Below are 18,871 nucleotides of genomic sequence, written 5' to 3'. Positions count from 1 at the left end.
TTTGAGGCATCTATATCAAAATTTGATAGGATTAAAAGCACACCACAACGTAGCACACAAATGTCCTATTAATTTTCCTTATTAACAATAAGATTTGTCAATTGTAGCATATGAAAATAAGGATCTTTCCCGCAGAAGATTGTTTTATCTAACTACTTAAAATGTCACAAAAACTGGGCTGCTGTCCCTACTGGCCAGCCACCGAAAAATAATTATTAGACAGACTTACACTTATCTAAAGTCTACGAAATTTTATATGCAAACACTAGACACACAGAGCTACACTCACACAAATTTTTGGGATTTTTGGAGTTGATTTGATATTTAAATTAAATCGAACAAAAACAAGACAGAGACAGATTTTTAAGTAGTTCACAAATTAAGAAAAACGAGTTAGGGGAATTACTATCCACCACCAAATAATCATGCAAACATGTTATGTTTCATTCAAATTCCTTTCATTTTCAAATGAAGATGCTCAAGTTGGCTCAATGTTAGAAATCAACCTATTACTCTTTCTTATGTAGTATGTTAAGAGAATGGCGTGAGAATGACGTTTTCAACTTAACTTAGTCCCTAACATGCAATCTAGAATGGCGTGTTCATAGATTTAACAAGTAGAAATCATTAAGAACAAAAAGAGTTTGAGTCATCACAAGGCATCGTAAGTACTGGCGTTGTCTTACTTATCCTAGAAATTGGTTCACATGTTAATCGCAATTAACAAGTACTACTCTAGAACATATGTAGGTCCTCATTCAACAAGGGCAGGCACACACATATTCATAGCATTAGAATCCTAGATATGCTTACTAAGTATGCATCCGTAGAAAACACATAAAGAATTCATCAATGAGACAAGTAGTGAACCAATTTTCATCCCTTATAAAAGTAATTCAAACGAAATGTCATAACAAACTTGCAATCATATTCGGGGCTTCAAAACAGCCCCTAACTACTAAAAATTTAGTTACACAATCCTTAAGTTAAAACAAAAGATAGACATGAGTTTGAGAAAATAGAACCGAAAGAAATCGACTGAAGCCTCCTTTTTTCCTTCCTTCCCCAATGCTACTTTTAAATCAATTCTTGCTGCATCATTTTTCTTCTCCTTAACTCACCACTAATAGCCATTTAGTGATGACAATAAGTGAGAGGAAATGGTGAAACAATTGTAACTCCTTGGGTAGCCTTTATGCCAATTACTCCCCCTTAATCCTCATCTTTAATTCCATTTCCTTTGATATTTGAATAGGTGACAGCTGGTTTGTTCTTGATTGCATCAGTTTTGAATAGGTGACTGCTAGATTTATTAGATTTATTGCTTTCAATGCTTTCTTGTCAGTTACAAACTGCTCAGCCTCTTGGGAAACTTTTAGTGTTAAAACGACCATAACTTCTTCTAGAAAAATGATATTAACAATCTGTGAAATGCTCCAGAAAATAGACATCCGTAGCTTTCCAAGCATATAAGGCTCATTCTCTAATTCATTCTGAGCTGTCTGAAACTTGCTTCCAAAGTCAGCTGACCTGCACAGGCAGTTTTGACGAATTTGTTACTTAAAATCCCACTTGTGCTATTTTTCTTTTCTTTGCTTGACAAATCCTACAAAACACAAAAACAAAGTAAATAGCTCAAAAATATAAGGAACTAACTAAGAAAAGACAAGTGAATTTGATGTAAAAAATATATATATAAATATGAACTTGTCAAAATGCCCCATATAATCTTATGTGTGCAAGAGTATGCCACTGATCGGCCAACAATATCCGCGGTTGTTTTCATGCTAGTTAATGAAGCAGCGGCTCTTTCACCAAAACAACCAGCATGTTATTGCAGAGGAGACCCATCACCCAGTGCTGAAGGAGAAAATTCCGCAAATGACGTGTGACACATTCACAATGTGTCTATCGATCTACTTGATACAACGGGGGTGTGGTAATAATTAATGAAGTGGAAATTTCAAACTGCGGTGTATGATTGGGAGTCGCAGGTGAGTTCACTGTTGCATCAGCGGCTGGAAGTCGCGGGTAGGTTCACGTTGCATCAATGAAAAAAAATAAATAATAATTACAACTTACAAGATTACTTAATCAATATATTAATACATTTAGTAAGCAATCAGTAGTGCTTGGCAAACGTTTGTTTTGCAATAATGCATTTTGTGAAAGGTCTGCTGAATGTTTTAGTTCTTCAGCTCCTCCTTCTCCAGCTCTGCTCTTCCTTGGACACCATAAAATTTGATAAACCCGTCCGAGACGGTGATTTCTTGGTGTCCAAGAATGAGACCTTTGTCCTGGGATTCTTTCGTCCCAAAATATCGACCAGCCGCTATGTCGGAATTTGGTACAAGTTTTCGGAAGACATGGTTGTGTGGGTGGCCAACAGAGATAATCCCATCAACAGCAGCTCAGGAGTTCTTTCAATAGGTTCTGATGGAAACCTAGTGCTGCAAGCCAATACTAGCCAAGGCCTTCTTCCTCTGTGGTCAACAAATGTTTCGATATCATCAGCGAGCAACGATAATATTTTTGCGCAAATTCTTGATTCAGGAAACCTTGTTTTGGCTCAACAAGGCAGCCAGGATGTTTTTTGGCAGAGCACTGATCACCCTACAAATATTCTTCTTCAGAATATAAAAATGGGGTTGGACAGAAGAAGTGGCATAAACCGGTTCCTCACGAGTTGGAACTCGGAAAATGATCCTGGGACGGGGAACGTTTCGTTGAGAATTGACCCGAATGGATAGCCTCAGATGCTCTTGTACAAGATTGAGGCTAAATTGTGGAGGTCAGGACAGTGGAACGGGATTAAATGGAGCGAGACACCTGCTGCGCAGCCGAATGATGTGTTTAAGATCAATTTTGTGAACAACAAAGATGAAATTACTTATCAATGGACTGTTCTCGACCCTTCAGTTTACTCAGTGTACACAATAGATGGTTCGAGAACATTCAAGCTCCTAGTATGGCAGGGGCAGAAGCACCAGTGGGATTTGCTTTGGTTGGCGCCATTGGATGCCTATGACAGCTATGGCAAGTGTGGTAAATTCGGCAATTGCAATCCTACTATCAATGGATTCAACTGCACATGCTACCCCGGATATGAACCAATATCACCACAGGATTGGGATTTGAAAGATGGGAGAGGCGGGTGCAAGAGGTAGCAGGGCTCGCGGTCCATGTGCAGGAATGGCGAGGGGTTTGTGAAGATGGAAAATGTAAAGGTTCCAGACACGTCCTCCAAAAAATTGGAGAAGAATTTGAGCTTGGAAGTGTGCGAGGACGAGTGCTTGAAGAACTGCACGTGCTTGGCATATGCGATTGAAGATGTGACGAATGGAGGGACTGGATGCATGACATGGTATAGAGATTTGATGGATACTAAGCAGTTAACAGAAGGCGGGCAAGATTTGTACGTTCGTGCAGATGCAGTAGTTCTAGGTACCTTATTTTCCAAGAAATTGCCTCAACTACATGTTTCAACTTCATACCATTCATGGCAATGGTGCATATATTTTTCTTCTTTTTTTCAGCTTAGTGTAAAAACAAGTCAGGAGGAGGGTATTTTTCGGTCAAAAGGCGACTGGCTATTATATTGGTAGTGTCAATTTCTGTCGCTTCATTGCTCATCCTCGCAGTTCTATGTTGGTTCAGGAAAAGGAGCATGAAAGGTATACGAAAAGTTTCCTCTTCTTTTGTCTTAAATTTGTTTTGCAGCTTTATTTCGGCTCAAGTTTCATTTTCTTTCGTCTTGGAAATTTTTATAACCTGAAATTTCAATGGAACTGAAACAGGGAGAGGAGGACAACCCAAATTTCTGAATGATCCCACTGCTTCTGGTGTACGAAGCTATGAAGATTTGCCAATAAAAGATGAGGTTGATGAACACAGAGGAGAAACCGATTTACCTCTTTTCGATTTAACCACCGTGGTTGCAGCCACAGAAAACTTCTCTTTAGCTAACATGCTTGGACATGGCGGCTTCGGCATGGTATATAAGGTACTTCCCCTAGAACATTTTGACTTTTTGAGTATCTCAGCATTGTGTGGCTTCGGCATCTGTGTTGTCATTAAGATTTTCCAGTCTGCACCATGATTTCAGGGATGTCTAGCTGATGGACAGGAAATAGCTGTTAAAAGATTATCGAGAAATTCAGGACAAGGCATAGACGAATTCAAGAACGAAGTAATGCTCATAGCAAAGCTTCAGCATAGAAATCTTGTGAGGCTTTTGGGTTTCTGCATACATAAAGAAGAGAGGATGCTAATCTATGAATACATGCCAAATCGTAGCTTGGACTTATGGATTTTTGGTGTGCCATCTTTACACACTGCTAATAAATACTTTCAGTTTCTGACATTAACCCTGAAATTAAGAAATCATAAACTTGTAGATAATAGAAGCTTTTATGTGTGGTGTTCAGGTAAAAACGGAAATTCGTTGTTAGATTGGAGAAAAAGGTTTCAAATTATCATTGGCATTGCTCGAGGCCTCCTATATCTTCATCAAGATTCGAGACTAAAAATAATCCACAGGGATTTGAAAGCGAGCAATGTTATATTGGATGGTTCAATGAACCCAAAAATATCAGATTTTGGCATAGTAAGAATGTTCGGGGATGACCAAATTGAAGCAAACACGAACAAAGTTGTTGGCACCTAGTAATTGTCTCCTCTCCCTCAAAAAAAAAAAAAAAAAAAAAATTTAAGTAGAACTGATATTTTTTTTTTATACTAATATTGTGTGATTGCAGCGGTTACATGTCACCAGAGTACGCTATGGATGGGTTATATTCCACAAAATCCGATGTGTTTAGCTTTGGAGTCTTGGTACTAGAGATCATTAGTGGAAGGAAGAACAGCTTCCAATTCGAAAACTCATCTGTGAATTTGGTTGGAATAGTAAGTAAACAAATAATTTTTCAAACGATGAATCTAACTTTCGAGTAGTCCAATGATCTAAACATTGTGCTCAAAATTGTTTCAGATATGGGACTTGTGGACAGAAGGAAAAGTCTTGAACATAATTGATTCATCATTGAACCAGTCGTATTCGACTCCTGAAGTTATGAGATACATTCAGATTGGGCTTTTGTGTGCAAGAATACCCAACAGACCGGCCAACCATGCTAGATGTTGTGTTCATGTTGGGGAACGAAACGACTCTTCCACATCCGAAAAAGGCAGCGTTTAGCTTGAAAAACAGTGGTCCGGATTCTTCAACGCCTAAAGGAGTTTCTTTTGTAAATGATGTAACAGTAACAGTTATTGAAGCTCGTTGAGTCGCACTTTGCTGGCTCTTGTAGAGATTTTGCATTACTTCTCAAGTATTTGAACTTAAATCGAGATTCCTTGTGGTAAGAAAAGGCAATGCCTTTGAAATTGTCGATTCATCTCTGGGCGAATCATACCCTATAAACGAAGTTGTGAGATGCGTCTAAATTGCCCTCTTATGTGTGCAAGAGTATCTTGGATATTAGTCTTTAATCCAACGGCTAATAACTCACTATAATTAATAAGGATTGTTATGGAGTGTAAGTAGGATTAGGGTTTAGTTATAAGCTATAACTTGGGCTCCATGTAAAGAAAATATTCTAATTATTCTTGGAGAATAAGACTCCTGATATTATCCTATTTTGCTTCGAATTTGGTAGATTATTTCCTCGTACAATAACAAGTCCTACTGACATCATTATGAGAGGATGAATTAGGTTTTTTTTTTTTTTTGTTTTTTTTGAACAAACAATATTATCTACACTAAGGGGATGGGAGAGTGGGCTAAGCCTCATAATAGGGTTCAAATTCGCCTTTGGCGAGAATCGAACCTAAACCTCTCACTTATTAGTGAAGAAGAATATCACTAAACTGTAGTACTAAGTGGCAGGAGGATGCATTAGGATTGAGTTGGTATAAATACTAAACATAAGTCCTTGCACATACCATTGAATCACAACCCAAAAGAATTCCCCATCGGTTTGAGTTATACAATGGTGGTGAGTGTGCAGAAGGCCTTGGTTGTGTTCTTAATGTGCTCGTGTGCTTACTGCAATTCATGGCTTGCTGTGCTATTGAGAATGGCTTCTCAAGGTTAGTGTTTTCATGGGGTTTTGATTCATATGAACATATTAGGTTTAACAGAGTATGCCACTGAGCTGCCAACAATGTCGTTGGTTGTTTTCATGCTAGGTAATGAAGTAGCAGCTCCTTCACCAAAACAACAAACATTTTTATTGGAGTTATATATAATAGTGGAGACGCATCACCACAGTACTGAAGGATAAAATTCTGTAAATGATGTGACATGTAGTAGCGTGGAACCTCGCTAAAACTCTTAAGATATTCCTAAATGTTGTATGTTAAACAACTATTGGTAGCTTGTAAAAGGTTATTAACCACAAAAATTTTGCTTCAAATAAGTAGGTTCTAATTTTCTTTCTAGTGCATTGACATGCCGGACATGTCAGAATTATTGGTCTCAATTACGACGTAATTGAAGAGAAATTATACTAGTCTAGTTAGCTAATTCTGTAAATTATGTGACAGGTACTATGGTGGGGGCTTAGCTAACATAAAATTTGGCGCAAAATCGAGCACAATGACGTTCTAGAATTCATACAACCGACTTCACTTAATAAGATAAGACTTTATTGTTGTTGTTGTTGTTTGTACTATAGTGGATGCTTGATCACTAATAGCCTTGGATTTGAAAGAAAATGATCCTTGTCATATCCTTTTCCCAGTGATCCCGTGATCTCACCAGTTCATCATACATTGTGCGGTCATAAATCATTTCAAATTTTAAAATTTAAAATTTAAAATTAAATATGAATAGTACCTAACAAAAACTGACAGTATGATATACAATGAACGGATAAGATCACGGAATCCCTAGAATCCCTAGGAAAATGATCCTCGCCAGATCCTTTTCCGGATTTGAAATGTAAAACCGTCCACTACATATGACACATTCACATTTATCAGAGTTTAAGAATGAGAGATTTGTGTTAGTCAAACTTCATGTACAGGAGAGAAGATGTTGATCTGTGATGCTTTGCTTGCCAAATAAGTAAAAGGAAAATTAATGAAAATGATTTGAAAATTTTGAGTTTTAACGAAAAAGACAAAAAAATGTTGTAAGTAAATATTACCAGGAGTGACTTTTTAGAGTAAAAATGTCAATTTTCGTTAAAGTAAATAGTACTGAAAGTATTTCGTTAAAACTCCCATAAATAAATTCCAAGACTTTTCAAATTGGTTTACCTTTCTTTCATTTTATTACAGATCGCTTATACCATAGTGTCCATACTAATCACACCTAGCATATTTTACCATCTACTAGCACATTACGTGGCATTGAATTTTATGACAAAAATGAAGGGTAAAATCATTCATTATATTCATTTATCAAATTTCCGACATATATTTTTGCATTCTTCAACAGCGTGAACATCTCTCTCCCTAGCCACTACGGGTCGTACTTGGCCCCATTCGGAGCCAATTTGTCTTATCAGTCTACTGAATACAACTGGTGTGGTCAGAATTGATGAAGTGGAACTTTCTAGCTAGGATCAGTTTGACGGAATTGTTATGCCTCGTCCATATGTTTGCCTGGAAGTCGCGTGTATGTTCACGTTGCATCAACGACTGGAAGTCGAGCGTATGCCCTTAAATTAGCGTTACTGAAAGTCAATCAAAGAAAAAGAAAATCCAACCTTTCCGGCTTTTTGTTTCTGCATGTCAAAAGAAGCAGCCATTTTAGCACTTAAACTCCTCCATGAGAAAGCTAACAATGAATTCTACTGAATTCTTTTTTGTCAGTACTGTATTGCTCATCTTCGTGATTCTTCCCTCTTCCATTTCGGTTACCCTAGACGCCATTACCCCAAACCAGCCCCTAAGAGAGGACGACGTTCTTCTCTCCCCCACTAAAATCTTTGCACTAGGGTTTTTTAAGCCAGGCAATTCTCGTAACCGTTACATTGGAGTTTGGTTCAACAAAATTTCAATCAAAACCGTTGTTTGGATTGCAAACAGAGAAAACCCCATAGTTCCTACTGCGGGAACTGGACTTCTAGCCATTCATGGAGATCATGGTGGCCTTGTTATTTATGGGGAGGACCAAAATAACCCTATCTGGTCCGCTAATCTCACCGTCTCTTCTCCAAACAATTCCGTGATAGCCAAGCTTTTGGATACGGGAAATCTTGTGGTTGAAATTAACGGTGAAAAGGTGTGGGAAGGTTTTGATTATCCCACAAATACGATGCTTCCTTCTATGAAACTTGGGCTGGACAGGCGGTCCGGGTTGAACTGGTTCCTCACAGCTTGGAAGTCCCAAGATGACCCGGGAATGGGCAACTGTTCGTTCCGGATAGAGCCAACTGAGAGTCCAGAGGTGTTCTTATACATGGGTCAGACTCCATTGTGGCGGAGTGGACCTTGGACCGGTGAAAGATGGTCCGGGGTGCCTCAAATGGAAAATAAGATCTTCTACAACATTACTTTTGTGAACGATCAAGATGAGCTATCCATCATGTATAGTATTGTTTATGAATCAATCTTCGAAAAGATGGTTATCGATGAATCAGGAAACGTTGAACGGTCCGCATGGCAAGATGAAGTGCATAAATGGGCCAAGCATTGGTCCGCGCCGGATGGGCAGTGTGATTTTTACGGGAAGTGTGGCCCGAATAGCATTTGTGACCCATACCCAAAATTTGCGGATAAATTTGAGTGCAATTGCTTACCTGGATTCGAACCCAAGTTGCAACATGAGTGGTATTCAAGAGATTGGTCAGGCGGGTGCGTGAGGCAAAAAGGATCATCCGTTTGCCAAAACGGGGAAGGGTTCGTGAAGTTGGAACGTGTGAAGGTGCCGGACATTTCTACGGCACGTGTGAACGTGACTAGGAGTCGGGAAGCATGTAAAGAAGAATGCCTGAGAAATTGTTCTTGCACGGCATACGCAAATGCAGATGAAAGGCAGGGAGGGAGTGGCTGTATAACATGGCATGGGGACTTGATGGACACAAGGACTTTTTTGGATACGGGTCAAGATTTATATGTGCGAGTTCATGCAAATGTTTCAGGTATATTTCCATTATCAATTTATCTTCTTTCTTCTCTTTTCCTAATCAATAATTCCCCTTACAACACCGAGGTTCCATTAAAAAAAAAAAAAAAAAAAATCTTCTTTCTTTATTTCATTAAAAACTTTGAGGAATTATTATTTAGTTTGGTAGTTGCACGTTTGTTATCATTCTAAAAAAATCATTTGGCACTGGTCTCTTGCCAAATAATAAAAGTGAAATTGTTTCGTCAAGAGTGTAAGATGACTATTTTGGAGTACTAATTTTTTTTTTTATAAAAAATTCAGAAATTTCTATAAATTAATACTAAAAATTTAGTTCTTATGTTCATTGGTGCTTTTTACAAGGATTTTTAAACATGGAAATAAATGCTCGTATGTATATCTGCAGCTCAACATGAAAAGAAGTCAAACAGTTCTTTTGGCAAGAAGATGAAGCTGGGAGTTTCAGTAGCATGTGGTCTATTGTTCTTCCTCTTGTTTTCCCTTGCATGTTGGTTGGTAAAGAGGAAGAGAAAAGGTAAACAAAATTCCTTTTCATAGGTTGCCCTCTAATCATTCACAATTATGTAACTGGATATTGGTTTTAATTATTTAAGAACACAATATTATCTGTTTATGTACTTTTATCACAGGTAAGAGAAGTCAGGATAAATTTTTAGCATCAACCTCCTGGGAAGATTCTTCTGCTACAACAAATATTGATGAAAGTGGAATAAACTCTGAATTACCATTCTTTGAACTAAGTACCATAGTTAAGGCCACAAATAATTTCGCTTCCAATAACCAGCTTGGAACAGGTGGTTTCGGCTCTGTTTATAAGGTATGTAGTTGCCCTCAAATAATGTCTCAAGTCATAAATCAGACTTGGAATAGACATTTTTAAGATTTATTTTTTAGCCATCTGAGCTCCGAATCAATTATTTTATTATTTTTTCCTCTACCCACCCTTGTAGTTTAACAGAAGAACATAATGAATAAATCTTGCAGAGAAAGAAAGAGAATCGAGAAGAGAGAGAGGGAGCAAGATTTAGAGAGAGATTTTAGACAGAAAAAAGTGAATCTTTGTTAATGGTTTCAGAAAAAATACAAGGTAGTGTTCCATAAGGATATATATCCAAACCATATTGCTTACAAGCTAAGCTAACATTTAGCTCACAGGTTATTGACACTTGCAAACAATAGGATTACAAGACCATTATAGTTAACAAAAATCAAGAGACCCGTCCAATAAAGACTGGAAAGGCTGACTCAAAAATATATTTCATTAAAATTCAAACCCAATCAACAATCGATAAGTGATGGGAACTATCTTGTTTCTACTTTTCACAATTATCCCACACGGTGCTGCGGGTTTTGAAACTGTATAAAACACGTAGAAAGTTTTAAATCTATATATGATAAGCCATACTACTTATATATATATATATATATATATATATATATATATATATGTATGTGTGGAAATCTATTCACAAACCTATTGTTAAGCCATCCTACTTATATATATGTGGAAATCTATTCACAAATTGTTAATACTTATATAAGTGATGGTTGCATGGTATTAATCTTCCACACAAAAAAAGCAAGTGTTTCCCACCCTAGGAAATTATTAAGCACCTATCAAACTAACTGATTGGAAACAGTATGGTGCTTCCCAATCTAAAGAGTCAATGACACTAAAGCAGCAGATTAGTGAATAGATTAGCGAATTGTTAATTATGATTTGTTTTGGGTCCAAAGAAATCTTGTTAGGTGATGGTGAATCAATATGAAAGTAAACAATGCTGATTTCAAAATGGATACTGAAGAGCTATTCATTGAATGAAGTAACTATTAAATCTGTAAATTACAGCAGTTTTAGTGAGACGTAAACAAAACAATTCTCTTCTCTATGCATGAGAGTATGACGATGTTCAAAACATGAAAACTGACGACTAATTAAAGATATTTTACTTGTAGTTTTCTGAAAACAAATTCAATAAAAAAACATAAAATTAATAACCACGTAGAAATTAATCGAAGATTTATACAAAACTCAGAAAAATTTACTAAAATTCATATAAAATTACATAAAAAATCTCATAAATTAAATAATGATTCAGATAATCACATCAAAAGAAAATTTAAATGAACAACACTCCAAAAACAAAAAAATTGAAACGAAGAATTCTACAAAAACATGAAAAACTTAATAAAACCCAATTTAAACGAAGAACTCCATCTGAAGCAAATTTCACATGCAATAGTTCTAGAAGATGAGACCATCGACTCAACCCCATTCGAACGCAATCACAAAATCAAAAAGGACAAAATGGGCAAACAAAAAAAAATGAGGAAGTACCTACCTTGAGCTTGAAGGAGAGAGAAGGAAGAACGACAGTGCCCGTCTTCTGCAGAATTTTGCCGATGTTGTTTCCGGCCGTCGCCGCCAGCGCTAGGAAGATCGACTCTCACATCCCAAGAACCCTAATTTATAAACTCCCAATCAAACGCAAAAAGGATAGAGGAAACCCAAATAAAGGGAAATTCGAGAAATTCAACATACCGTAAGACGCTTTCTGACGGCCAAATTCTTCGACAACGGAGGCGGTTGTCGACCGTCACTGTACCACCATTTCGCGCCCGCCATGTTTGTGGCTTTCAACCATCACTACTTGGTTTGTGGGCTTCACATCGAGAGATACGGGGAGCGGAGAGAAAAGAAGAGCAGAGGGAGATGAAAGATTGTGGGTTTTCCAGTAGAGAAGGAGAGAGAGGAGGGATGAGGGATGACAGGAGAACGCACGCGTAGGAGAGAAAGAGGAAGAGAGGTGAGAGGATAGCGCGTCTAACCAAATTCCCAATCCGCCCCAAACCCTCTGGACAAAATTGTGGGCAATTTGGTCAACAAACAAAATAGTGGCAGAGTTGTAAATGGAATGAAATCCAGTGAAAACACTGTTCATTTGAACAGTTCAATTGAAAACTTTACTTTAGACTAAAGTAATAATTCAAAATACTGTGATCTTTTGTTATTTCAATCGCGTATCTCATTCACTTGAAGTAGTCAAAGCATTTTTATGCATATGCATTGAGTTTTACTCCTTTGTTAATGTATAAACGCAATTTCAAGGGGAGGATATATACAGCAAGGAATATGTTGTTTATTTTCTTGAAAGATGAGTGCACTATAAGTTGAATTTGGATTATAAATTCAGGGTGTGCTTGATAATGGAAAGGAGATAGCAGTGAAAAGACTAGCCAAGAATTCTGGCCAAGGAATTGGAGAGTTTAAGAATGAAGTTGTGCTGCTTTCAAAGCTCCAACACAGGAACCTTGTGAGGATCATAGGTTGCTGCGTTCAAGATGAAGAGAAGATGCTGATCTATGAATACTTGTCAAACAAAAGTCTTGACTTTTTCATTTTCGGTATGTCTTTCTTTTATTTTTGTTCTTCTTTTTATACAAGCAAAACTGTGGAGGGGAAATCGAGCTCAGGACCTCAAGTGTAGGATTGAATGCTCTTAACTCAACTCAGTTACAAGCACCTTTCTTTTCACTTGTGTATCTAAAATTGTCAGTTAAAAACCTTGAAACAAGCAAGAATACAATCTAATATACTTTGCTTACTTTTTTCCCTTACAAAGCAAAAGAGGCGTTGTTGGATTGGACAAGACGCTTTGAGATAATCTGTGGGATTGCTAGAGGGATCTTATATCTTCATCAGGATTCGAGATTAAGAATCATCCATAGAGATCTAAAGGTCAGCAATGTTCTGTTGGATTCTGCTATGAACCCCAAGATTTCAGATTTTGGTATGGCTAGGATATTTGGAGCTGAACAAATTGAAGCAAATACAAACCGTGTGGTTGGGACATAGTAAGTTTCATTCAAAACTGAAAGTACACCTGTTTTTGTTGAATAATATAGAAAGAAGCTGTGATAATTAATCAATTTTATTTTGTTGCTTCAGCGGTTATATGTCACCAGAGTACGCAATGGAAGGATTTTTTTCAGTAAAGTCTGACGTATATAGCTTCGGCGTTTTACTACTAGAAATTGTTACTGGCAGAAAGAACATTGGCTACTACCACGATAGTCCTTACTCAAATTTAGTTGGACATGTAAGCATAACATTAGGACATTACCAAACTTCTCTTCGTCTGCTTTTATAACTTGATGATTAATTTGTAAATGGTTTTTAGGTTTGGGACTTGTGGAAGGAAAATAGAGCCTTGGAAATCATTGATTCATCTCTCGGAGAATCATACCCTGTCAACAAAGTTCTAAGATGTATTCACATTGCCCTCTTATGCGTGCAAGAGCAAGCGAAGGATCGTCCACTCATGTCAGCAGTGGTTTCCATGTTGGGTAATGATGCAGCAATTCCTTCACCAAAGCAACCTGGATTTTTGTTGAACAGAGGTTATCATACTGGTGGAAACCCATCATCCAATATTGATGGAGCTTACTCTGTAAATGACATGACCTATACAGAAGCAGAAGGTCGCTAAGGAGAGAACTAGACGTATAATCGGACATACTATATTATTCAATTGAGAATCACATGATAAGTGAGATAAGAAGAGAGGATATACCCCGATTTCCCTCAATAATTTGCCTTATAACTAGGGACCTAAGTTCTATATTAATTTGCAACACTCATCATTTGTCTTGTTGTAAATACACGTTATAAAATATATGTCCTATAATTGGGGATCTAAGTTCTATATTTGCTATACTCATCATATGTCTTGTTATAAATGCAAGCTATAAATTATTTGCAACATTCATCATCAGTCCGACCAGGCTAGCTACATAAAAGTACTTTTCGACCGCCAAAGACATGTAGGAAGGTTGACAACTTTATGACACAAGGTTTTAGAAGCAAGCCTACTCAGACACTAATCATGCCACATGTCAACCGCAATCAAAAGAAAAAGTCTAGGACGATCCACAAAGGTGGTCCGACCTATTCTGAGTGACGTGGTTAATTAATCAAGGCCGAGTGGGACGCTGGGAACACATTGGACCTTTGGATGTTACTAGAAATGTTGGCCAAGCGTTGCTGCATGAATACAAATTGTATGAAACATTATGTATGAATGATATAAAAGATTATGTCATAAATGAAATTGTGAGATCGATGCATACAATTGCCCTCTGGTGTGCTCAAGAGTATGCTACTGACCGACCAACCATGTCGTCAGCTGTTTTCCAAAACAGCCTGCATTTTTATTGAGGATGAATTGTACTAGTGGAGATCAATCAACAAGTACTGAAGGTGATTGAGCAATGTGCATGTCTACGGTCAATATAAGGCGTGTATATAAAAGGTGGAGATGGAGCAATGTGCATGTCTACGTACATAAATTAATTCTCTGAAAAGAAGTACTAGCCATAAATTATTGAAATGAAACAATAAACGGTGTATAAATGGCCATGTGTCTACGTACAGAAATCAATTCTCTGAAAAGAAGTTCAACTAGCCATAAATTATTAATTAGAATGAAACAATAAACGGTGTATAAATGGTCGTGTGTCTATGTACAAAAATCAACTAGTCATAAATTATTGGAATGAAACAATAAACAGTGTCTAAATGGACATGTGCAACTAGTTTAGAAAAATCAAACAGCTTCGTTTTAAGATCATCCATTGGCTAATTAACAAGTTTAGAATTCTCATGAAGTAAATAAAACTATGAGTTCTACTGGCAGCTAATGAAGTCAGTATTATGTTGCTTTATCTTTCATGTACTTCTCCCATCTTGCATTTTTACCCTAGACACAATTACGCAAAACCAACCCATAAGACGGCGAGGTATTAGTCTCGAGCCGGAAAATCTTCGCAACCGGGTTCTTCAGCCCCAGAAGTTCTTCAAATTGCTATATTGGAGTTTGGCATAACAAAATTCCAGAGCAAACCATCGTTTGGGTTTCAAACGGGGACAACCATATTAGCCATTAATAGAGATCATAGAGGCCTTGCCATCTATGTAAATGATCAAAATACCCCTTTCTGTCAAGATTTTAGGTTGCTGCGTCCGAGATGAAGAAAAGATGCTATAATCTATGAATACGTTCCGAACAAAAGTTTGGACTACTCTTTGATGCACCATCTTATTTTTTCTTTTAATTTCTCTATTTGTCACTTGAAACTAAGGTAGCATGAATTCCTTATTAGCTTTTTAATTTTTAATAATATCCGCGGGATTGCCGAAGTGAAAGTAGAAACAACGAGGAGCCTTTTTTTTTATTTTTTATTTTTTTATACTTCTTATTTTAATTAGAATTGTTGGACTCAGTTATGTGTTATATTAGCACGTAACAAAAGTTTTTACAAAATTGTGAGAAAATGATCACATTAATTTGCGACAACCATTTTGAAGGGCTGCATTTATCAATTTTCAATTTCAACGACCACCTTGATTGGGTGAGTCAATTTCAGAGACTATTTGTGATAAAAACCCAGCATATAAATTCTTTTAGGTATGAAACTTGTGGAGAGAACGCGATGCCCTAGAAATAATTGATTCATCCCTGGGTGAATCGTACCCGTCAAAGAAGCTGTGAGATGCATCCAAATTGCTATCTTATGTGTGCAAGAGTATGCCGCTGACCGGCCAACAATGTCCGCAGTTGTTTTCATGCTAGTTAATGAAGCAGCAGCTCCTTCACCAAAACAACCAGCAAGTTATTGCAGAGGAGACCCATCACCCAGTGCTGAAGGAGAAAATTCCACAAATGACGTGTGACACGTTCACAATATCTATCGATCTACTTGATACAACGGGGGTGTGGTAATAATTAATGAAGTGGACATTTCAAACTGCGGTGTATGATTGGGAGTCGCAGGTGAGTTCACTCTCAGCGGCTGGAAGTCACCAGTAGGTTCACGTTGCATCAATGAAAAAAATAAATAATAATTACAACTTACAAGATTACTTAATCAATATATTAATACATTTAGTAAGCAATCAGTAGTGCTTGGCAAACCTTTGTTCTGCAATAATGCATTTTGTGAAAGGTCTGCTGAATGTTTTAGTTCTTCAGCTCCTCCTTCTCCAGCTCTGCTCTTCCTTGGACACCATAAAATTTGATCAACCCGTCCAAGACGGTGATTTCTTGGTGTCCAAGAATGAGACCTTTGTCCTGGGATTCTTTCATACCAAAATATCGACCAACCGCTATGTCGGAATTTGGTACAAGTTATCGGAAGACATGGTTGTTGTTGGAAAAATTAGGGTCTAATTGTTATATTAAATCACATAAAAATTTAAGAAATAATTCATGCAATTATATATCAAAATTAATGCATGCACATGAGTAACCAATGTTAAATGAACATGATATAATGGATTAGAAATACCTAGAAAATACAATCGAGGCAAGTGTTTGACACTTTGTCCTTAAGACAAGTTTATGCCCCACTACGGTGCTCATGGTTAGATCGGCACATGTCTCCCAAGATACAACGACCACGTCCTTGTAATAGTAGCACTCCAAATCACAAGGCCCCATAAATCACGATTGTGTTGAAAACCCTCTCATATGGACTCAATAAGACTCTCTAATATTTAATGCACTATATGTATGTATGTAAACAATGAAAAAAGTTATAATTGCTACCTCAGTGATTATAAGGGGCTTCCCTATTTATAGAATGTAAGATACCTTTTTGGAAAGCATGTGACTATTCATGAAGAGTCAAAAGTTGCGACACTTCATTTAAATAGACATATCTTTCTACCAAAAGGCACCACTTTCTAATTTCCATTCAATTAATAAATTTAATATAATAATATTATTATTAAATTTTCCAACAATCCCTCACATGAATGAAAATTGACTCAATACCATGCAAATGACAATGCAAACACTAGAGAGAGAATTTAGTAGGAAAAGTACTGCATTGGGATATGTGGCTTTTGGCTTTGAACCTTCCGTACTGAATTACTATCGGATTTACTTAGCTAATCAGTGAACGCGATGTCTTGAACTGCTCAGCCATTTGTGTAAACCAAGACAATAATAATCACACAATATCATTCCAAACACCCCGTGGTTGCTCGGTTGTGTTCATTTTGGCCCTAAACAATTCTTGGTTTCTCATGAGTGCTTTTAGAGAACTATGCTCTTCAAAAAATTCTCATAGGAACGGCCCCATTCCTCACTCAAGATAGGTGACTTCTCATTAAGAGTATCCTGTAATACCCCACTTGTTATTTTCAAGTATAGGAGTCATTAAAAGCAAAGCTTATTCTAAATACGCTGCAGATAGCACTGTTTCATCATAGGACATGGGTAGGAGATTATCTTCGCAGTGCTGCCATTGAATCATCCACAATTCGGTTGTCCCTTTGAACCTAGATCTTGGGATCTCCAGTCAGCTAGGTTGGGCTACCATTATGGCGATTCTTAAAGACGTAGGTTTTTAACCCATTCCCCTCGATGATACAACTTACTTCTAGTCAAACCTTTAATTAATTAGATCCACTAGGTTGATGACTATCACTTATGGTGTGCACTTCCATTTATGAAATTAGATTTCATTTAAGAGTAGTTGTTCCAACGTAATTCCTCCAAACATGCGTTCGAACTTGATAAGTAATTTGCTAACACTGGGGTAAATTCCCCCACATTTAAGGCATTGTTAGAAGATCTCCAACCTTTCAATACCTTAAAACTTCAATTATAAGAGATAATCGTTATCTCTTTCCCTCTTTCTAGAAGCAAATGACTTTTACATTCTTTTTGAGTATATTCCATTTCTCAAAAATAGCTAAGTCACCCCCACAATCCTCTCGTATTGTGGTTGCTTTTAACGCTATCAATTACTCATTCATCATACTTAAGAAGTAGGTGCCAATGAAGGTATTGTCTCTTTATCTATCTTTACTTCTAGGCTTTCAAGCCTCATAAGTCCTTTCTAAGGAGACGCACTTGTTGGCTACTTTTTTTTTTTTTTTTTTTGTTTGAACAAACGATATTTTTTACACTAACAGGGTGATGGAGTGGGTTATGCCTCATAATGGGGTTCAAATTCGCATTTGGTGAGAATCGAACCTAAAACCTCTCACTTACCAGTGAAAATGAATACTATTAGACTGTAGTACTAAGTGGCGGGAGGATGATTAGGGTTAAGTTAATATAAATACTAAACATAGGTCCTTGCACATACCACTGGATCACAACCCCAAAAGAATTCCCCATAGGTTTGAGTTATACAATGGTGGTGAGTGTGCAGAAGGCATGCTTGCGTTCTTAGTGTGCTCGTATGCTTGCGTTGCAATTTGTGGCTTGTTGTGCCGTCAAGAATGGCTTCTCAAGGCTAGTGTTTTCATGATGTTTTGATTCACATGAACATATTAGGTTTAATAGAGTATGCCACTAAGCGGCCAACAATGTCAGCGGTTGTTTTCATGCTAGGTAATGAAGCAGCAGCTCCTTCACCAAAACAATCAGCATTTTTATTGGAGTTATAATAGTGGAGACCCATCACCACAGTACTGAAGGAGAAAAATCTGTAAATGATGTGATGTGACATGTAGTAGCGTAGAACCTTGCTAAAACTCTTAAGATATTCCCAAATGTTGTATGTTAAGCAACTATTTGTAGCAGCTTGTAAAAGGTTATCAATCATAAAAAAAAAATGCTTCCAATAAGTAGTTCTAATTTTCTTTCTAGTGCATTGACGTATGGGGCAAGTCAGAATTATTGGTCTCGATTGCGACGTAATTGAAGAGAAATTATATTAGTCTAGTTAGTTAATTCTGTATTATGTGACAGGTACTAT

General features: G+C 37.2%; 1 protein-coding gene, 1 long non-coding RNA gene and 1 pseudogene across 3 annotated transcripts; 2 read left to right on the top strand and 1 right to left on the bottom strand.

The window, feature by feature from the left end:
• Positions 1–2,128: 2,128 nt before the first annotated feature.
• LOC137721527 (G-type lectin S-receptor-like serine/threonine-protein kinase At1g11410) lies at positions 2,129–5,496 on the top strand (annotated as a pseudogene). Its single transcript, XR_015962212.1, has 7 exons — positions 2,129–3,444; positions 3,537–3,674; positions 3,798–4,003; positions 4,106–4,316; positions 4,428–4,665; positions 4,758–4,905; positions 4,991–5,496. The product of XR_015962212.1 is annotated as a G-type lectin S-receptor-like serine/threonine-protein kinase At1g11410 (transcript).
• A 1,403-nt stretch (positions 5,497–6,899) lies between these two features.
• On the top strand, positions 6,900–13,860 carry LOC137726673 (G-type lectin S-receptor-like serine/threonine-protein kinase At1g11410). Its single transcript, XM_088693642.1, has 7 exons — positions 6,900–9,092; positions 9,483–9,611; positions 9,727–9,914; positions 12,292–12,502; positions 12,721–12,952; positions 13,047–13,197; positions 13,279–13,860. The coding sequence occupies exons 1-7, from the start codon at positions 7,778–7,780 to the stop codon at positions 13,585–13,587; spliced, it is 2,535 nt and encodes an 844-aa protein (XP_088549768.1). The 5' UTR covers positions 6,900–7,777; the 3' UTR covers positions 13,588–13,860.
• On the bottom strand, positions 10,133–12,251 carry LOC148696531 (uncharacterized). Its single transcript, XR_015962210.1, has 2 exons — positions 11,640–12,251; positions 10,133–11,560 (listed from the first exon to the last, which is right to left on the bottom strand). It is a non-coding gene; the product is annotated as an uncharacterized LOC148696531 (long non-coding RNA).
• Positions 13,861–18,871: the final 5,011 nt, after the last annotated feature.

Source organism: Pyrus communis, chromosome 5 (assembly GCF_041283825.1).
Source record: "Pyrus communis isolate YQ-2024b chromosome 5, ASM4128382v1, whole genome shotgun sequence".
In the NCBI taxonomy this organism is placed as follows: Eukaryota; Viridiplantae; Streptophyta; class Magnoliopsida; order Rosales; family Rosaceae; genus Pyrus; species Pyrus communis.
Note: the sequence above shows the minus strand (reverse complement) of the source record. Positions and strands in the feature narration are given on the sequence as shown.